The 21,290-nt window shown below is 34.4% G+C and overlaps 1 protein-coding gene across 2 annotated transcripts in view; it reads left to right on the forward strand.

Annotated features, from left to right (window-relative positions):
- LOC148281219 (uncharacterized) overlaps nucleotides 1-21,290 on the forward strand; it is a 122,178-nt gene that overhangs the window by 55,132 nt on the left and 45,756 nt on the right. For both annotated transcript variants that reach the window (XM_088227029.1, XM_088227030.1), the window contains exons 2-3: nucleotides 2,141-3,179; nucleotides 13,142-13,303. In XM_088227029.1, coding sequence (XP_088083155.1) covers nucleotides 2,339-3,179; nucleotides 13,142-13,303 — 1,003 coding nt within the window. In that variant the 5' untranslated portion in view covers nucleotides 2,141-2,338. The remainder of the gene's footprint in view (nucleotides 1-2,140; nucleotides 3,180-13,141; nucleotides 13,304-21,290) is intronic.

The following is a 21,290-nucleotide window of genomic DNA, read 5'->3' on the forward strand; positions in this document are numbered from 1 at the left end:
CATTTTCGAGAAATTTTGCCGTACGATTCAATAATCAAATGTTTACCGCCTGAATGAAAATATTGTTTATATCCAATAAGGAAATCCAGCCCTACGGGACATTGGAAACTAAAAATGTTGTCTTTTCAAAAAACAAATTAAAACGTGTTTCAATTCATGCTATCTAGTTTGGGTAAATGGGTGCTTGAAAAAAAAACTTTTTTTCTGTAAAAGTTATTTGAAAAATAAACTGCGTTCATTCCTCTACTATTAAGTGGACGCATTGACGATCGAACCAACTCTCCCACACTTCAACGTCTACTCGACGGCCCTTTCAATCGCAAAAAATCAACGGGAAAATTGTGAGCAAAGGCGATTTTACTGTGAATTGAACCCCCAACAAATTGAACCGCATAGCGTATACGTCTATATGTATTCCAATCAAAGCACTACAAACAAAATTGATTGCTACGAACATGATAACGACGGGCTTGCTGAGTTTATGTTTTAATCGAAGTTCGGATAATCGTTAATGGCTTAAACTGATTAGGAACTTTTACAATCGCGTGATAGAATTCGATCTAGTTTAATTTTTTTATCAAAGTTTTTTCAGCAAGTAAAAAAAAAATTAATTTTGTCTCGTGAACATTAAAGGAAATTTCTTTTCATAAGTTCTCAGAATTTCTTGTCGAATGCCTTACCTTTTTCAGAAGTTCGCGAGCCTCTCAACGCCGTTTATCCCAAATTGTTCAAACTCCCCTCTAATGAATATTAAATCTGAATTTCGTGTCCGTAATTTACGCGGCAGTCTGTTTACACAAATTCCCGTCAGATTAAATAAATTTTACTCGTTATTGGAACGCCACGCCGCCACCTTCGCACCGCCTTTTCTCGGAGAGAACAGAGAAAAGAGAGCCTCGACCACTCGGCTATAGCGACTTGGACAACCTGTCAGGCGTTAGGCGTCTCCACGCTCCGTCATCTCGCGGAATTGATTTCTTCATTATTTAAAAATATTTATATTAAATACGGCTTCGTAAATATATTCTAAAATTGAATCTCATTATCTGCCTTTCCCCCGCCGAAAATTTGTTGTTTGACTTTTCTCGCTTATTAAAACTTGGGACTGCGAATCCAGCGCAGATCGCTGTCGCTAACAATACAGAGTGTTCTTTAAACCCTGTCGCATCCGAAACCACGATGATCAGTATAGGCCAAAAGACATAATAGCATATTTAAAAAAATATTTAGAACGAAGAAAATTTAAAAAAATAAAATATTCAAAAAAACAAATGGTTGCTTACTTCTGCAGAGGAGAAGGGAGGGGGGCGCGGCCGTGAGGTTGATGGTGTATTAGACTCCCTCCTCCTCGTTTCTCCTCTGCAGAAGTGAGCAACCATTTGTTTTTTTTATATATTTTATTTTTTAAGATTTTAGTCGTTCTAAAAATTTATTTTAATGTGCCAATATGTCTTCATGCTTATACTGATCATCGTGGTTTCGGATGTGACAGGGCTTAAAGAACACCCTGTATAGCGAGACGAAATCCCCTGAATTTCAACGTTATTAATTTCGGGCTCAACCTCAATTCCAATATCAACAGTTTTCGGGTTTTTTACGTTCAGCCTGAGCAAACGTACAGATTCGCGCCGCGCCACTGACAACCTGTTTTTTCTATTTTTCTGCGAACATTGCGCAAAGCGCCCTGTATTTTCTTTATACTAAACGAGTACGTACTCGTATTATGCTCGACTATCTACAGAATGGTAAATTCTCGGAATTTGCAACTCGCCCGCCTGCCTATTTCTTATAACTGAAAGTGAACACGAATTCCTAGCAAAACATCGTAAACGTAAACATTCACGGTTGATAGGCGCCGAGCTGCACGCATGCCTCTCGCGATAAGCGACAGGACGAATGCTAATGATCGTAATTCCATGCATTTATTTGCGGTAAGAAATTCGATGGATTTTTGCACGTGACAACATTATACTACCGCTATCCGCCGCATTATACCACCCGTCTGTGTGTCAAGGCGTCCTCTTCACTTCCGATCCCATTACAGTGCACTGACTGCGACCGCTTCTGCGCTCAGCTCGCTCTCGGGACGATAACCGAGACAGTGCCGATTGACCTAATTGTGTGTATTTTCCGCTTCCAGAAACGCGCCGACCGCCTTCCCGGAGTCCTTGCGGTTAAAATGTCTTCCGAAATGTGATTTGTTCCGAAATGCCGCGTCCCGACGAACCCCGTTTTCGAAGAACCGCCCGATCGGTCCCGGTCGTCTCCGAAGAAATGAGGACGCGAAGGTCGACGGTCAGAAGATGATGTAATCCGGACGAGCGGACAGCCCGTCTAGATGGAAGCCTTCGCCGAGAGGAGGCGCAACCCTGGGTCGGGCGGACTCCGGAGGTCGCGCTCCGTCAGGGCGTCCCTGCGCATGATCGGCAACCGCTGGAAGGGCCACAAGCCCGGCACGGGCTCGGGGGAACTCCGCCTCAACCAGTCCCTGTCGGACCCCGACGAGCCCGACAACCCGGAGACCTTCACCCCGATCATCAAGAACGACGAGTTCTACGTCAACTACAATTGGGACACGGACTACAAAGACACGGAGGAGCTCATCTACACGGAGTTGGAAGTCAAAAAGCTGATCAAAACGCCTATCATGGCGAGGAAGAACAACGAAGAAAAAAACGACCTCAAAACGCTGTTCCGGAGTTCTAGTGACAAGCTTAATAAACTGGACAAGAAAGATAAGTTTAGCGATATTTTCAGAGGTAAACACAAGGAAAACAACAGAGACGACGTCGTGTTTCAAATCCCCGCTGCGGTCCCTCCTAAGGCGGCAGCCCTGCTCCACATACCGGCCAGCGGCGGCGGCGGCGGCGGCGGCGCGGGCGCGCCTGTAGACTTACCGGAATACGACCTCAACCGCCACCGCTACTTCGACGGCTGCGCGGTCAGCGGGCTGAACGTGCCCAGCGTGCCGGGCGTCCGGCTCCGCATGGAGCTCTCGGGCAGGGGGCCTCCCCTGGGCACGGCGCAGTGCTCGCCCGGCGACAGCAGGGTGAGGCGGGGGTCGGAAGGTGACCAAACCATCCTGACTCCGCTGTCTCCCAACTCCAAGCAGATGTTCGCCCTGTACAGTCCGCCTAAAGAAAGAAAATCGACCATATGGAGCTCGGACCACCACATAAGTACGTTTCCTTTTTTGTATCATTTACTTATTCATTTTATTTTGCTTAATTTGAACGGGATTTTTACTCTTATTTTGTCTTCAGTTTAGCGTGTTGTTTCACACTATCTTATCAAACAATAATAGGCGGATATGCGTCGACTGCGGTAGAAACAGATTGTTTATATTCTAGTATATTATATCACTGGTTATTTTGATGTTTCCACTTCATTGTTTTAAAGAATGCAATGAACTCATTATCTTCTTCACAAATACTTGGAATATACGCGGGGGTTGTGGTTATGAATTACGACCGATGATTTTTACTTTTGACAAATTAGTAATTGAAAATTTAATTGGTGAATATAATATTGATCTTTGCCAATTTGTTTAACCCACGAAATAAGAATATCTTCAAACATAACACCTATTACGATAGCCAATACAAAATTACATTTTGTAATGATATTTACAATTATTTTTATTCGTTTGATTGTACTTATTACTTATTTATGTTTCAATTAATTTTAAAAAACTCATAGATAGTATTATTTTGGCGTTATTCCTACATAATTCAACAAAAAAAAATGAATTCGCGATTCTTTAATAATTGAAAAAATTGAACTTTAATTCACGTGAGGTTACGGAGACGAGGACGACCAAGGAAGACCTGGCATGATCAAATAAGCCAAAATCTTAAATCTGGTCATGTCAAAAGCAGACAGAATCGAAGGGCATGTATGACAAGATGTATGAATGTGGAAGAATCTAGGAATATATGCCAGGATAGATGTGTGTGGCGGTCCATTCTCTCTGCCTACCCCTACGGTGAAATTACGTGATGGTAGTAGGATTTGATTTTTAAATTGACTCTTTCGTAAAATAGCTACATTCGCTTGTTAACTTTTTCCTTTCCAGCGTTTGGATATGTAAAAGTGTCCCAAAATTTACGCAAGACGTAATTTTGATAAAAAACATAGGTTTTTAATGAAAAATTTGAATTTTTTATTGATTCATCAAGTATACAGTATAGGGTTCCGTATGGAATAGCATATTAGATAAATGGCTTTCACGGCTTTGTTGAAATTCGCCCTGACAGTTTAGCACAGATGTGACTCAATTTCCTTTCTCAAGGCGTGGGTGGTCGTGGGCTTGTTGGCATAAACTTGAAACTTCAAAAAACTCAAAAGACAAAAGTGCAACCGCGTTTAATGGCATGATCTGGGCGGCTGATTCTGATCACCGAAATGGGAAAATACACAAACAGGAAACGAATCATGCAGTAATTTAATTTAATTGGCTGTATGACATGTGCCACCATCTTGTCGAAAGCACATATCCACTATATCCATATCTTGCAATTCAGGCACAAACAACTGGATTATCATGTCGCGATAGCGAGCACCATTAACTGTTATTGCCTGATCAGCCGCACTTTCGAAGAAGAATGGTCCAATGATACCTCCAACCCAAAATCCGCTCCAAACAGAGACAGTGGATGAATGCATTTATTTCTCGACAGTCATTCTTGGATTTTCCGAACCCAAAATGCGACAATTTTGACGGTTAACGAAGCCATGAAGATGAAAATGAGCATCATCTCTGAAATTGATTTTGTTAAAAATAATCAGCATTCACTTGTTCCATATCCCATTCAACGATCTCTTTTCGCTGTGCGTGGTCAGTAAGCTTCAGCTCTTGGGTCAATTGAACTTTCGTAAAAATACGCTGTAGAGAGCTTCTCGAAATGCCCAATTCTTGACCACGGCGCCGGATTAATGTCGCTGGACTCTCAGCAATACTCTCACGAACCGCTCCGATGTTTTGCGTTGAACGAGTGGTTGAAGGACGACCAGAGTGTCTAAGATCATTTATCGATCCAGCTACCCAAATTTTGAAATTAATATCTTCACATTTGATGAAATTAAATCACTATTCCGACTATATTTTGAACTAAAATTTCGAACTATAGCTGCCAAACCTTCATTATTTTTAATATTACTCAACATTGAAAACGCGCTGTTTTCTCGCGTAGCACTCCATTTTTATAACCCCAAACTGTCAGCTGTCACGCTGTCTTTTTTTTTCGTTGACAACACTTGACCGCACAAATGGCGCAAAATTCAAAGCTTGCGTTATTTTGGAACATCTTTATGTAATATTTATCTTCAATTTTCGAAATGTAATATTTTTAGTGTGAAGGCACTACCATTATGAACCGTATGGTCTTCAAATCTTTCGAATACGAGATTTTAAATTATTTTTAACATTCTTCATCTATGTTGAGATATTTGCTTGCCTTAATTTATCCATTCACCCGAAATGGTGACACGCTCCAGTTTACACCTCTGGCTTCCGTAATAAACTACCTCTAATTGAATCCCGTAACACTTTCCGTCCCTTCCCTGATACAACTTGGTTAAAGTATGAAGGGCCGCAACCCCTTCAGCCCTGATTAAGGCAATATATCACTCGGGTGGTGAAATTATTCCCCTGAATTGAAGAGGCTGATGTTTGGAGTAATTTTTCACGACCTCTTCTGCAGAAAAGTATGTACTTACTTACTAAATGAAAGCAACATTCGCATACCAAAAAAACAGATGATTGAATGCCACATCTCTGTCTTTGCCCACAGACCTCGCTTTCCTGCGTTCCTTTTTCATTCGTAGATCTTCTTTTATTCCGACTTTTGACATGTCCATCTTCGAATATTTCTTGGGTTCAGTTTTGCCTAGTCTTTCTCAATCTTCCTCGTTGTCTGCATCCATCAACATTCGCATCGTCTTAGCCGTTCTCTCACTCTGCATGTCCAAACCAACGCAGCACTTGTTTCTTGGTTTTGTCGATATGCTTGTCTCAACCTAAGGTACATAACAGTGCCCGGCAGTAAATAAAGTACATCGGGCTTAAGAAAAACACGGCCTGCCGACTTTGTAGAGCGTCGTCTCTGTCGCACGATTCCGGTATCTGTAGGAATTTTATTTATATATGTATTTCACAGTTTTGAAATGTACAGAGTTTATTTGTTTCAGGTCCCGACTAGCTAGGAAATTCTTGTGTTTAGGAAGGACCTTATTTTTTTCATGTGTTTTTTTTACATTTTTAATATTATTAAATGATGCTTGATAAATTCAAAGAATAATAATAACATTAGAAAAAATCAATAAAAATATAAATTAGAAAACATGCAAGTAATAATAATAAAAATTGAATCATAAAAATAAATTAGAAAATATGCCATTAATAGTAAATAAATGAGACATAATTATTATAAATTATAAAACATACCGATAATAATAAAAATTGAACCACAAATACCCATTATAAAATATAAAATTAGTAATAAAGAAATTAAACAAAAATATAAATTGGAAAACATACCGATAATAATAAAAATTGAAGCTTAAATACAAATTTGAAAATATATCGTTGGTAATTAAAAATTGAAGAACAAAAGTAAATTACAGAATATACCATTTATATTTTTTTTTAAATAAGATACGTGTAAAATACTAGTATTAAAAAGAAAAATAAAACATATGTAAATGAATAAACATAGAAAGTAAAAATGAAATATACATAAAAACAATAAGAGATTTTTTTCAATTAAAAGCAACAAAATTTTTAGTCATGAAAATAATTACAGGATATAAAAAATGCATGAAGACGACGGTCTACAAAGCCGATTAGGCTGGCAGTCTCTTTCTTAAGCCCTTTATTTGATGCCGGCTACTGTACTTAATGCACGGATCTCGGACATTTGTGCACTTGTCGTATTTAGTACCACACATTCGCCCGAGAGATTAATGTCAAAAAAATTGATTAACCCTACTTTGTGTAGCAAACAGATCATCGAATCACGCGGCATTTGGTGTACAAATGTAATGCAATTTTTATTTTGTTAATCTTTGTTTTTAATTTTTGTATAAAATTGTAAGATTCAATATGTCCAAACAAACAAACCATCACACCGTTTCCCCGTAAGGGTAAGCAGAGAGGATAGAACGCCACAACACTCTATCTTTGCATACAGATCTCGCTTCCTCTACATTCATACATCTTCTCTGTCCATGTATTTATAATTTTTATAATTAATATATGTATATATATTGTATATGTATATAAAGTGTCAAATAAAAATAAATAAATATGTACTATCAGGTACACAAATGTGTGGATTTTATGATGATGATTAAGAGGAAACGCGTTCTGAATTTTCTCCCTACAACGTATTCCCGTATTTTCTCCTTGAATTATGGCACTTGAGCAGCGATTTTACACACTATAGATATTTGCCATTGGCGCGTCTCTATCGTTTTGCTTTTTTGATAAATGGTTGTTTGATAAAACTTTTTGACAAACTCATAATATTTTTGATAAAGCCAGCTGGTCCACGAGGAAATATAAAATTTTTAACGTATTTTCGGGCGTTGCCTGGTACGTAGGTGAAATAACTCTGCCAAAGGTAACTTACCGCACCAATATAGGTTTCACTAAATTCGCTTCACAAAAATCAAATGATGGAAGAATTTAAGATATTTGGTTGTTCAAAAATAGGAAGAATGGTAATTGTTTCACTGTGTGGAAATCAAAAATATTTATCATAAGAATAATAAGTATCTTCTTAAGACAAATTGAATTTTAAAATACAGGAATCCATTTATTGGTATTGGATCATTTGCAAAGTATTTTTTTTGTTTTGCTGTTTCAGTCGTTTGTTTCGTAAATGACATAAAACCATTTATATATAATATATTTTGGTGACGTACTGCTTTGTCTGCGATGTGACATACTTAATTTTCTTTGAAGAGGTGAGTCCCCGTTTCGAATCAAAAATATATCAGAATAATTTCTTCTTCTTCGATGGCGCTACAGCCCAAATCGAGCCTTGGCCTCCTTCAACTTTGTCTCCAACTCCGCCTGTCCTCAGCAGCCATTTTCCAATTTGCAACTTCTAGAAGCTGTGCTGCATTTTTTTTAACTTACATTTTACTTTTTTTTTTGCACCACAACAGGCCAGGAGGCCTAATTACAGTGGTGAATTACATCACAGAGCACCCAGGCTTGAGAAAAATCACATTTTATTTTTTGTGTTCTCACCGGGAATCGAACCCGGAACCTCCCGTGCGTGAGTCAAGCGTCTTGACCACTACACCACGGAGGCCGCCTTCAACCTCCCACCTCAGTGTAGGTCTTCCGATTCTTCTTTTACCCCCTGGGTGTCCAGTCATGACTCTCTTAGGTTCTCGCGCATCAGGCATTCTTTGTACGTGTCCAGCCCATCTCAACCTGTAGCTCAATCACAAATAACTATCGACGTTTTCACAAAGGTGCTGTTATCTCAGTTTCACTTTTCTATGGCGGGCTGCTCTCTGCATAACTACGTTCAATAAGTGATGCCACAAACAACGGTTACAGTAAAATAAATTAAAATTGAAAAATCGAAAAAAAATTGCCATTGAGTCGATAACAGTCGTTCAGATTCTGGTTCTATTTCACACACAACTGTATTCTTCATACGCTCGGGTAGGATTTTTTGTATTAAAAGTCCTTAAATTATCTTTTTTCAGACTCGCCCCTTAAAATTTCTCAAAATAATCATTCTCTTTCGTATGGCATTCGATTTGATGCCCCAACTCGCCTATATTTCAACCCCGTGTTATGCGTCAAGTACCGTTCGCACGTGGACAATACAATAGATACGATAGTATTCTCTTGTCCCGGCTCCGCGAACAGCCTTTTGGCCGATTTCACCTGTGAGCGTTGCGAAATTGAATACTAGACGACGGTTATTACGAGCAAGTTCACGAAAAACATTGTTTATTTTATACGGTAGTGGGGGTAATAATTGAACGTAGTTATGCAGAAAGCAGCCAGCCATAGAGAATTGAAACTATGATAATAGTACTTATGTGAAAAGAGTGAATAATCAAACCTACACAACTGTTGGAATATTTTTGACTTTGACAAATGATAAACAATGAATACATTAGTTTTTTATATATTACAAACAAGAATCTAATTATGTATTTGACCAGTTGTAATGATTTTTATAGTACTGTAAGATTTTTCTAGTGCTGTGGATGTTTTATACAAATTTAGGAATGGCGTTTTTATGATCGACACCATTTTCAGAAGGTGATTAATACAGTTTTTTGTATGAAAGCGGTCTGGCTGTTTTAAGCAGAATATAAAATTGACCTTACTGCTCCCGATAACATCAATATCTCATTTTTTCAAAATTGTGGACTGGCTGCTTTCAGCATAACTGCGTTCAATTGTTGCGCGGAGATTGCCTGCCCGTCTATCTCCGTGACAATGTCTCGAAAAAAAAAAACGAAGTCCTGAAACGGCAAAATATTGTATTGTCGGCGTGCAAACGGCCTTTTAGGGAGAAATTTTACTCCAACTCCGCTACAAATCGCTGCTCGCTCGTAACGAAATCTCGCGTCTCGCTGATAATTCTACGTCGACCAAACCGCCTTTGAAATTTTCAGAAGCCCCTAATTGGCAAATCACTTCCCATGCTCTGAGCCATATAGTATTGAGAGATATAAAATAAAGCCGTCATTCGTAAAACAGACGTTAAACATGGTTAAGATTATTAAAATTGTAGGAAATAGTTTATTTTTATCCATGTAGATGAAGAATACAGTTCTGTGTGTAAAATAGAACCAGAACCCCGCGCGGGTGTTTTCGACTCGGTAACTGCTCAGAGAAAATTCTGAATAATGAAATCCAGTGGAGATAAGACCACCTCGTGATTTAATGGTCAGCGCATTCGCCTACCATGCAAGGGGTCTCGGGTTCGATTCCCGACATGGTTGACATGAAATATTTTTTTTAAAACTTTTTTTTATATTTATGACTTTAAACTTATTTAATTGAAATTAAGGGCACTTAGTGCCTTTTACATATTAGTTGCATATACAGTAAAATACATACATGTAAGTGGAATTAAAACTAAAATATAGTATTTAAAATAAATTATTACTAAACAGTTATTTACAAATTAAGGAGTCAAAAAAAAGATACGCAGTTTAAAAATTATATTTTCAGTTATAAAAATACTTAAAAATAAAATATTTGGTCTTAGAAATATTTTGGACTTGTAAAAAAGAAAGTAAGAAAACAGCACGTATTAATAAAAAAAAAATAAAGCAATTTTGAATAACACTAAACGATAAAAAAAAATTACTTGTATTATTATTTAAAACTACTACTTAGGTACCCCATACATGAATACCCACGAACAGGCAATGCCTTTGTGGGATTTTTTTGTTTACTATTTTTACTATTAATATGTCTTTCATTGCTATGCAATTACGCTTTTTTTTAATACTCTGTTCTACCTCTTATGTTTATTGTAAAAAAACAAAAAATTTAAATAAAATAATATAAATAAATAAAAAAAACTAGTATAAATATACATACTGATAAAAAAAACTTGAAATATGTAATATCTTGTACTGTTAAATAAAATCAAGAAAAGAAAGAAAAAAATACATTAATAAAGAAATTTAAACAATTTTTAAGAATACTAAATGATAAAAAAGTGTTATTTAGAACTATTAGGTACTAGCTTCTCCTACCCATGAAATACAGGTGAAGGGCCGTCCTATATAAACTAAACTTAACATGCAATGAGTCACCAACGTCTTTATTAAATAAATAAAGTTTCAGTTTTGGCTGAAAATCATGTTTCGGTCGGTCACTACTGAGTACCCACGGCCCGCTGTATTGCTGTAAACTGTAGCTAACTTCGTGATTGATAATAATATAATGGTTTTGTCCGTATAGGCGACTCCATAAGCGGGTGATATACTATTACTCAGAGTACACTAGCGTCCTTACTCCTTCGCCAATAAGAAGGTCAAGTATTTATTTCTCGTAAATTTTAGACACCTACCGTGCAATTACATATTTATTTTTTTATATGTGTGAATCAACCTGCTAAACTAAAGAGTAATTATGGGTTTTTTCTCATTGAAATCATATAAAATTATTCATTCATCTGTATACTAAATTATGTATAATTTATTTATTATTATTATTTTACTGAATTATTGTATTTTTATTTTTACTTTCAAAATTAATTACTAAATTGAAGTAATAACGGTCTTTAAAATACTGTCCAGTATTTTTTTTTATTTTTATATTTATTAGTAGCATAAAAAATACTCTTAAATTTGTAAATCCTAATACGTCACGATTCATGTTTATTTGTTCCTGACATTGAAATTTGTGTAAAACAATTTTACGAATCTTGACGTCACAACAATCGCGTCGCAGTTTTCTACGAACGTATTTTAATTGAATTTCTTTTTTACATTTATGTATGAAAACATTTCTCGAAAATATCCATATTGATTTTGATAATACAATTAATTATTTTAAATCCATTTAATACATTTTGATATACATTTAAATTTTAGATACATGATCTTAACTTCGCTACACTATGTATTATTAAATAACTTATCTTTATTTTATTTTTTGACATATATAAATTATTATTACGTGTTTTGTATATTGATATATCATAATATTTATAAATGTATTGATTTTTGTATACAAGAATCCCGACTAAACACGGAATTTTCTAACAAGTCGAGACATTTAAAAATGTTATTGTGCTATTTTATAAAACTGTGTATTGTAATAAATAAATTAAATTAACGAAAAAAATGTATTTTAGTAATTTATATTTTTACTTTTTTTATTCTATAAATAACTTAATGCAAACCGGTTTCAGAAACGCATCCCGTTTTTCATATATTCAAACGGGTAATAAAGCCACAAGAGAGAATGAATGAGGATATTCAGTGTTTTTAATTATTATTATTACTTGTTATTAGACCATCAAACTAAGCCAAAAGCAAAATTAAGTTTTGATATTTTGAAATTACTCCGCCTGTGACGTCACAGTTCTCTACAGTGAGTACTGCCGATTGGTGAATTGGCTTCCGCAATTTGGAAATCTATCACAACACTATCATTGGTTGATTCACAAGAACTCGTGACGCCTTTCGAGTAGTTCATTTAATTTCATTACATTCATTTAAAAAAAACATTATTTTTATTTTTAAATTCTCTGATATTTACCGCGTTTAAAAAAACATTTTTAGCATCCAATTTTCCGCAGCACTGAACTTCCTCAGTCATGTTTTCGTAACCGACCAGAATTAAAAGAAAACAAAAATTGATTTAAATAAAAACATAATGATAAAACAACTTTGTTTTTAACAACTGTTTTTTTTTCACCCACCGGTTTCAAAGCAAACAAGCTTCATCGTCAAGGTTTACGTAACTAATGTCTTTCCTATTTTTTTTTTATTGATTCAATCTACATTGGAAAAACTAAAAGAAACTTAACATTAGAGTAAAATAACACATAATGTGCCTAAATAATAATAATTTTTCTGAATTCGCAAACCATCTGATAGAAAATAATCATAATTTCAATTATGAATTAAAAGTATTTTTATTATTCAATTTACACTGAATTAAAAGTACTTCATGTTGAAAATAAAATATTATAATTAGACAGCTTGGAAATCTTTGAAATTAAAAAAAAAAAAACTTTTAGTCCACTCCTGTCTTGCTTCGAAAATGTTCATCTCAAATTACCACCGTTTTAGGGAAAAAAAGACTTGATTTATTTTCTTCACGTGTAGTATTTGTTAAACTTGAAAAAAAAAAATACGAAAGAATTCATTAGTTACGTAAACCTTGACGAAAAAACTTATTTGCTTTGAAACCGGTCTGAGGAAAAAAAATGTGGTCAAAAACAAAGTTGTTATATTTATCTTATTATAATGAATAATCACAAATTGTTTAAAATAAAATGAAATTTTATTTGTAATAACGATACTATGATTCTTTCAACGATTTTACACCAAATTATTATTTTAATAACCTCTACTTCTCGTAAGTATTTTTTATCGTTTTGTTTTGTTTATTTTTTATTTTTAACCCATCAAGGAGTGCCCCTTATAGAGGAGGCTGGCCCTCGGGGGGGCGGCCCCCCGGTTTCCCCGGCGGCGCCCTCCGGTCCCCCGCCCAGCGCGAAGATGAGCAAGAAACAGAGCAAGCAGGTCCAGCAGCAGCTAGACAAGTTGGCGCAGATCAACATACACCTTCATGGTGAGACCCCACGGCTCTATTATGGTGGTGGATTATATACTAACACAAATACTAATTCGTTTAATAGGTGCGTAGATTTTCGTCTCGGTGATCCCGTAAAATTTGAAAAAAAAGACAATTTTTTCAACCCGAAAGACATGAATCCCCTGGAAACTAAACCAGTTTATAAACTGTGCTGCCAAGAAAGTAATTTAAAAAAAATAAAAAAATGAAAACATCTGTACCTTAAAATTGAAACGCTGGAAGTCACCTTTGGTAAATTGTTTAGGAGAGCGGTTTGAAGTTGTAAATCTGTTTTAAATGTATCTCTCGAAGTAAAAACACTATTTTTTTTTTATATATAGGCTTTTTAAAAAATAATATTTAAGAAAAAAACATTTAAAATATGAATTATCAAATAACTATGGGATTTCAATGTTTTTTGTTCTAACCGCCCGCCCAGCCCGCGCCCTAATTCCTCCTCGGACTTGAGTTTAAAAAATAATGTAGTATATTGAATCAAAAACAATGTATTTATAAAACTTTCTTTATGCAAAACCATTTAATTAAGTGCCACTTTAATTATTTATGAACATAACAGGTAAATATCAATTAAATAACATGATATTAATAGCATTAAAACAGTTATTGAAAGTAAACAGTATGTGAAAAAAGGCAAAGTAAAATAATGAAATTAACGGCAAAAGAATCAATTATGGTTGATTATGACAATAAGACTTAATCTTGTGTAAAATCCCTCGCTGCGTCAAAGGTTGTTTGTTATAAAAATTGTGGAATATATTCAGTGTCCACTGCTTTAATACCAGCAAACCGTTGAATTTTGTTGAAAGCGCGAGTATTATTACTGCACTACAGTAGTACTGGTGTTTTAGAACAAGCTATTTCAGTAGTGGTATACGGGAGGGGTGCAATATTTTTAACATTAATAGAATCTGAATATATGAACAAAATGACATTCATAACTCAATTTGCCAAAAAAAGCCTTTCAGCTTTAAGGTACATATGTGATACGTTATTTCACGTAATATTCCTTTGCCAAAAGTCGTACGTGTTTTGGGTATTAAGTCATTTAAATTACAGGAAAACCTTGTACGAGCATTCTGCTGACTCTTCCCCTGTAGCCGCATGACGAGAAATGTGTCAATGACTCCTTTTAAAAAAATAGCTTTTACCAGCGGCTTCACTCACGTTGTATCAGGGAGAAGTAATTAATTAGTTCTGTCGTTTATCAATAAGGGTTTTTTTTTATCAATAAGAATTTTCCCGATGGAATGGTATATTTTATCGGGATTGAAAGTAGCTTGGTCTTCCAACTATCGCTATGAAAGAAATACGATGATTCGTTAGTCTATGGTGACGTAGCGTCATTCTGTTCACATATCCAAAGTTCTACTTTAAAACTAAAACGAAAAGCAAACTTAAGTTATCATAGATTAAGCAAGTTACTTATTTCTTTTCGACATCCCACCTTACCACCTATTCATTGTCGAATAACATTGGTGAACTTATTTTATATTTGGGTTGAAAAGTATGTAGTCTATTTTACTTCCCATCTCTCCGGCTATCCCCGGGCAAAAAATAAAATCGATCGTTCGCTCCGTTGAGACGCGAAGGACACACCGCATTTAAGTCATTCCGTATCAAATCAACACAGGGTATAAACCTGACCACCTCAGAATTTGAAGAAATCTAGTATGAAGGTTGTCCTCATAGAGATTAAGAATTTTTAAAATTTGTTCTCAAATATCTCAAACGGTTTCAAAATTACGGCTATCTAAATTTTCCCAACATCAGCCAAAAAACCGTAACAGACATACAGGATGTTCTTTTTACCCTGTCACATCCGAAACCACGATAGTCAGTATGGGCAAAAAGACATATAAGCATATTTAAAAAAAGATTTAGAAAAAAGATTTAAAAAAAAAAAAAAATATACAAAAAAACAAATGGTTGCTTACTTCTGCAGGGGAGAAGTGAGAGGAGTGCGGCGCAGTATCAGACCCCCCTCCCCCCTCCTAGTTACTCCCCTGCAGAAGTAAGCAACCATTTCCTTTTTTTGATATTTTATTTTTTTAAATTTTATTCGTTCTAAAAACATATTTGAATGTGCCAATATGTCTTCTTACTGATACTGATCATCGTGGTTTCGGGTGTGACAGGGTTTAATGAACACCCTGTATTTTAAAATCACCTTAGCTTTTCACCTAATTAAGCTAGAGAGATAGAAGTGGAGTCATTTAACTCGGTTTTAAATTTTCTTTCTTTTGATGCGTAACACAACATACTTTGTTGTAAAAAAATATTTTTGAAAAATCAAATTCAAAATGTTAATTTTGATTTTATCAAAAAGTGTTTTTTTTTATATCCTATAAATAGTTTTATTAGTCATTCTGGATGCGCTGCACAATGTTCGGTGGATTACACGGAATTTTCGCCAAACAGTGTTTATCAGTGTTCAATTGTCCATTTGTCAAAGCTCCTAATTTCGTATTTTCTATCAGTCACTTCAAGTTCTGGTAGATTGTGCATACGCAGACTGAATGTTTTGGTAGAAAAACCTATTGTAATGTCTGAAAATCTTTCCTTAATTTAATAATAATATAAATTAATTTAATAATCATATGTTTTTAATTAGAAATATCAATCACAAAAACCGTTCATCGAATCGATGAATGGTTAAGTTTAAAGGGGTTTGTACGAATATTAGATAACCAGGGTTAGTACTGCGAATTTCTAGCACGACATTCTTAAAATTATTGTAATCCTTTACGTAGGCAGTTTACTAAGCGATGGAGTGGATTTTAACTTTTACCATAGCTCTAGGGAACTCGGCTAACTAACGAATTTAATTATAAACTATTTAAATTATATGTATTTTTATGAATGAAATGAGATGAAATATACGCCCATTCCTTCCCTATGAATATGTACCAAGGAAATAAAAAGTTCCCCTCTAGCGAGTTAAGGGTGGCATTTATTCCACTTCGTTTCGATCCTCACATCCCTCAAACGAAGCCAGTTCCTTGTTTTCTCCCCGTTCATATTTAAACAGCTCGCAAAGTTTCGAGGGAAATTCAGGCTTCCGCGCGGCTAGGGCGAGTGTATGATAAATGGAAATACCATTCATTCTGTATGTCTACTCCCTGACGCCGAACTATAAGCGAAAGATAATGCCACAGATTACAAATTCCATGTCAAAAAATGAGAAATATATTCCTCGTATAAAGTGTTAACTGCTCCTTTAATGAAACAGTTAGTTACGACGCCGGCGTTAGTAATGTAAGTACAGTACTCCTTCTATAATCCACCACTTTACTTCTCCGGTCCTGCCAGTAATCCGGCGTTTTTATAGCGGGCAGCTCGGTAATTGAGGGTCGGTTTTTCAAAACAAGATATGGCGTTTTTTTATTTATTTATTTTTACTTAAAGCTAGTATTGAGACGCATCGATTACATCCAAAAAAAACTCACTGTAACACGCTAAAAACCTTAAAGGCTTAAAAACATATCAGAATTACACACTATAAAATATCGTGTTTTTAAAACAACTATATTTTATCGTGTATATTAGTACGTAATTTCAAACATTTATATTAAGTGCTAATAAAAATATAAAAAAATCAGAAACTCACAATTAGATTACCTTCAGTTTTAGTTGTAAAGTGTAATTTTTTGATAGATTGTTCACGCTATTTCACGCTAATCACAAAAAAACCTTTCCCGAAAAAATACGTTTCCAGCGTATGTCGTATTTTGAAAAAACGGTTTTCAATTTCTACATCTATGACTGAAATCTAAATTTTTTTAATGTCCTTAAAAAATTTGAAAAATGTTTTTGAGTGAATTTATTATTAGTAAATAACAATTAACAAGAAAACAATACTGTGAATAAAAATATTTTATAAATTTTTGACTAATAATTACTTTAAACAAAACTGTAAATTAATTCATAATTAATCAAAACACATTTCATTTTTATCAACAGTAAATAATCACCAATGTTCTCAGTATGTCCAAATGTTTGTAAACATGCTGAATTTCCTCCCCAGGGAGTTATTTAGATCTAAATTTGTTGCAACAGACAGGGAAAACATTCTGAAATCCAAAAATCCAGCCTGTTTACAAACATTTGGACACACTGAAAACATTGTCGATTAAACTAACGGGTATTAGAAGTATAAAAAATGGAAAACTGTTTTCAGGCGTTGCCTAGTGGGCGAATCGGTTAAGCCGGATGAATCTCACCCACACGATAAAGGTTTCAGCTTTTTTACTTTACAATAGTCAACAGATGGATGAGTTAAGGAAATGTGGATGTTTAAACATTGGCAGAATGGTGAATGGTGTAAATTGGTCACTCAAACCAGCCAATGACAGTTAATAAGCCTTGTAAATGCGTATACTTCCATATTCACTTCTCAAAAATGTTTTGTTTCTTTGTTGCAACAAATTTAGAAGTAAATAATTATTACAACTAGTAGTTTCTTAAATATGTGGTCCATATTGTCCCTTATTACGGTTCCCTAATCCGAACATGACTTTAATATAGATAAAGTGATTGTCTCACCTTATATTATAGATTGACAAGTAAATGGCAGCTTACTAAATGATAAATGGCCAGCACGGCTAGAGCCAGTAATGGGCGTCCTTAATAGGCATTATCTGATATTACGATACATCATATTTATATCAATACAACCAATAACGTATTATAGGGAAATATCGCTTTTTTAAAAACATTTAAAGGAAACAAGGGTCTACAAAATACTGTATAATATAAAAAAAATATTGCTACTTAGAAGCATAAAAAATATTTTTAAATTTGTAATTTTAAATTCCCCGAAAAACGGTCATTGCATTGACCACGCCCCTAAAACGTCACGAATCATGTTCATTTTCAACTTTCTTCCAAACCATTCAAATTTTTATAGAACATGGTCACGAATCTTGACGTCACAACTATCAATGCCAAACATGTCACGCTTTTCTAGTGACATATTTATAAAAAAAGTTTTATATAAAAACATTTTTAAACAATATCCATATTGATTTTTAATATTTATTTTGATTTGTTTTGTATATTTATTTATTTAATGTGATACAAATACATTGTTTACAAAAAAAATGTTTTCGTAATAGGTAAATTCAATAACATTTCCTTTTTATTTATGGATGTAGTCACTCCACTGGCCCACAGGCACGTTCCGGAGTGTCAGTGTATTTTTTTTAATACATAATAGTACATACTTTCACATCAATCGTCATATTGACACTCGCTAAACCAACTTGCAAATACTAAAATCCTTTCAAGAAAAAAAGACTTGATTTATTAATTCCATTGACAGCATAATGATAAAATAAAATAGGAAAGAATTCATTAGTTAAGTATACCTTGAGAAAGAAGCTTGTTTTGCTTTGCAACCGGTCGGTGGAAAAAAAAATAGTGGTCAAAAACAACGTTGTTTTATTTATTTATTTATTTATTTATTTATTTATTTATTTATTTATTTATTTATTTATTTATTTATTTATTTATTTATTTATTTATTAACATACACGGCATAATTGCCTTTTACAAATTTATAATATAAACATATAAGGTTTGATATTTTTTAAACTACATATTTGCACTCAAAACTAAGGAACAATAATCAAGCCTAAAAATTATACAACATAATATTAAAAAAAAAAAAAAAAAGTTTAAATAAAACAAAAGTTTGAAATAAAAAGTATACGAGAACTTTAAAAATTAATATAAAAAGTAAATCAAATTTTAAACATAATAAGGTTTATAATAAAAATATATATAAAAAAAAAAACAGAAAATCATAAATGAAGTAACTACATTAAATATGATTACTGCTCATCTTTGAAAAAGTTTATAAGGTTTGTTCTATAAGAACAATACCCCACATTAAATATATCCGATATGTGGGAACAACTATTGCCGAGTTCATGAAGTCGGCTCAATACGGCATTACAATCATACACTGTGCGTGAGTTACTACTGCAAAACGGTGGCACCCGCCTAGTTATCCTTCCAGGCACCCTGAAGTTGACGAGTGACAAAAGTTCTGGGCAATCCCATATAGAATGCACAATTTTATACAAATTTAACAGGTCTATAATTTTTCTTCTATCGTTAAGTTTAAGCAAATTTAATGTTTTTAATAAAAAATCGTAATTTAAAAATTCATGACTAATTCCAAGTTTAAAATTTATGTATCTTAAGAATTTTTTTTGGACCCTTTCCAGAGAATTTTGATGACAATTGTAGTAAGGAGTCCAAATTGTCGAGTTGTACTCTAACTGACTTCTCACATTTATGTTTTTATTATGAATAACCACAAAGTTATCGTTACAAATATAAAATTTATACTAAAAAACACTTTCAACTTTACCATCACCGTAGTATACATAGTGTTTACGAAAAGATACATGATTTACTTGCAGAGTTAAAGAGAATGCAAACACCACCATGTCTTAACATGCACTAAAATTTGGTTAGTAATATTTAGCGATACGTTGCAGAATGTGTGGTGTTGGTGGTAAGGAGGGGGGGGGGGTCTAAGAGGTTGAACATTACATGATTGGTTAATTTTTGACAATGTTTGAGTATGTCCAAATGCTTGCAGACTGGCTGGATTTTCTCCCTAGGGAGTTATTCATATTTAAATTTATTTCAACAGAGAGGGAAAACATTTTTGAGAAGGGATATGGAAGTCTAGGCATTTACAGGGCTTATGACCTGTCATTGACTGGTTTGAGTGGCCACTTTACACACTGTGTAACATTCACCGTTCTGCCCATGTTTGAACATCCACATTTCCTCAACTCTTCCATCTGTTGACTTTTGTGAAGTAAAAGAGCTAAAACCTTTATCGCGTGGGATAAATCTCACCCACGTGATAAAGGTTTCAGCTCTTTTACTTCACAAAAGTCAACAGATGGAAGAGTTGAGAAAATGTGGATGTTCAAACATGGGCAGAATGATTTCAGTTTATTTATCTCGAAACCGGTAGACGTAAAAAAGTCGATAAGTGGTTAAATACTCATATTTACTAACATTAATCTACCTATCGTAAACACATTGATAATATTGTAAACAAATCTCTCAAACTTCTCAATTTTATCAATAGAAAGACGATGGACTCCAAAAATATTAATACTATCAAAACTCTGTATTGCTCACTAGTTCGACCCAATCTAGAATACGCTTCTCCTATTTGGTCTTTATTCTACAGGACTCATATTGACCATATCGAGTCTGTCCAATAACGTTTTCTAAGAAAAGTGGCATGGTTGCTCGGATTACAAAGGGGTAATTATTCCTGTTTTGAAATAGAGCAATCTCTTAATCTGTCTTCATTGGGTTTCAAAATACTTAATGCTATAATTGATGTCCCATCTCTGTTGCAATCAATTTCTTTTCATGTTCCCAACCGTGTCACCAGAAGTCAAAATCTGCTATTTATTCAATCTTCTAAGAGCAACTTTTGTTTTTATGCCCCGATGTCCAGAATGTGCAAATTAGTCAATTCATCACACGACATGGAATTCTTTGGGATAGATCTTCCGGCTTTTCGTAGATCTCTTCGCGACTAAAACAGTATGGGATGAAGTTGGATTGGCATGGTTTAGTCTTTCATTTTTATATTATTGTATTGCCCTTGTTTATCTTTGCTACATAGTTTTTGTTTTCTCAGTTTCTTGTATTTATGTTTCTTCATGTAACTGTTGTAATTTGCTTAGGCCGTATATACAGGTGTTCTTTAAACCCTATCACATCCGAAACCAGGATGATCAGTGTGGGCAAGAAGACATATATGCATATTAAAAAAAATATTTAGAACAAAGAAAATATTTTAAAATAAAATATTTTAAAATAAAATATTTTAAAAATCAAATGGTTGCTTACTTCTGCAAGGGAGAAGTGAGGGGAGCGCGGCGCAGTATCAGACTCCCTCCTTCCCCCTCGTCGTTTCGCC

This window comes from Micrasema longulum, unplaced genomic scaffold (assembly GCF_059751315.1).
Source record: "Micrasema longulum isolate JH-2025_06_02 unplaced genomic scaffold, ASM5975131v1 h1tg000486l, whole genome shotgun sequence".
NCBI lineage: Eukaryota > Metazoa > Arthropoda > Insecta > Trichoptera > Brachycentridae > Micrasema > Micrasema longulum.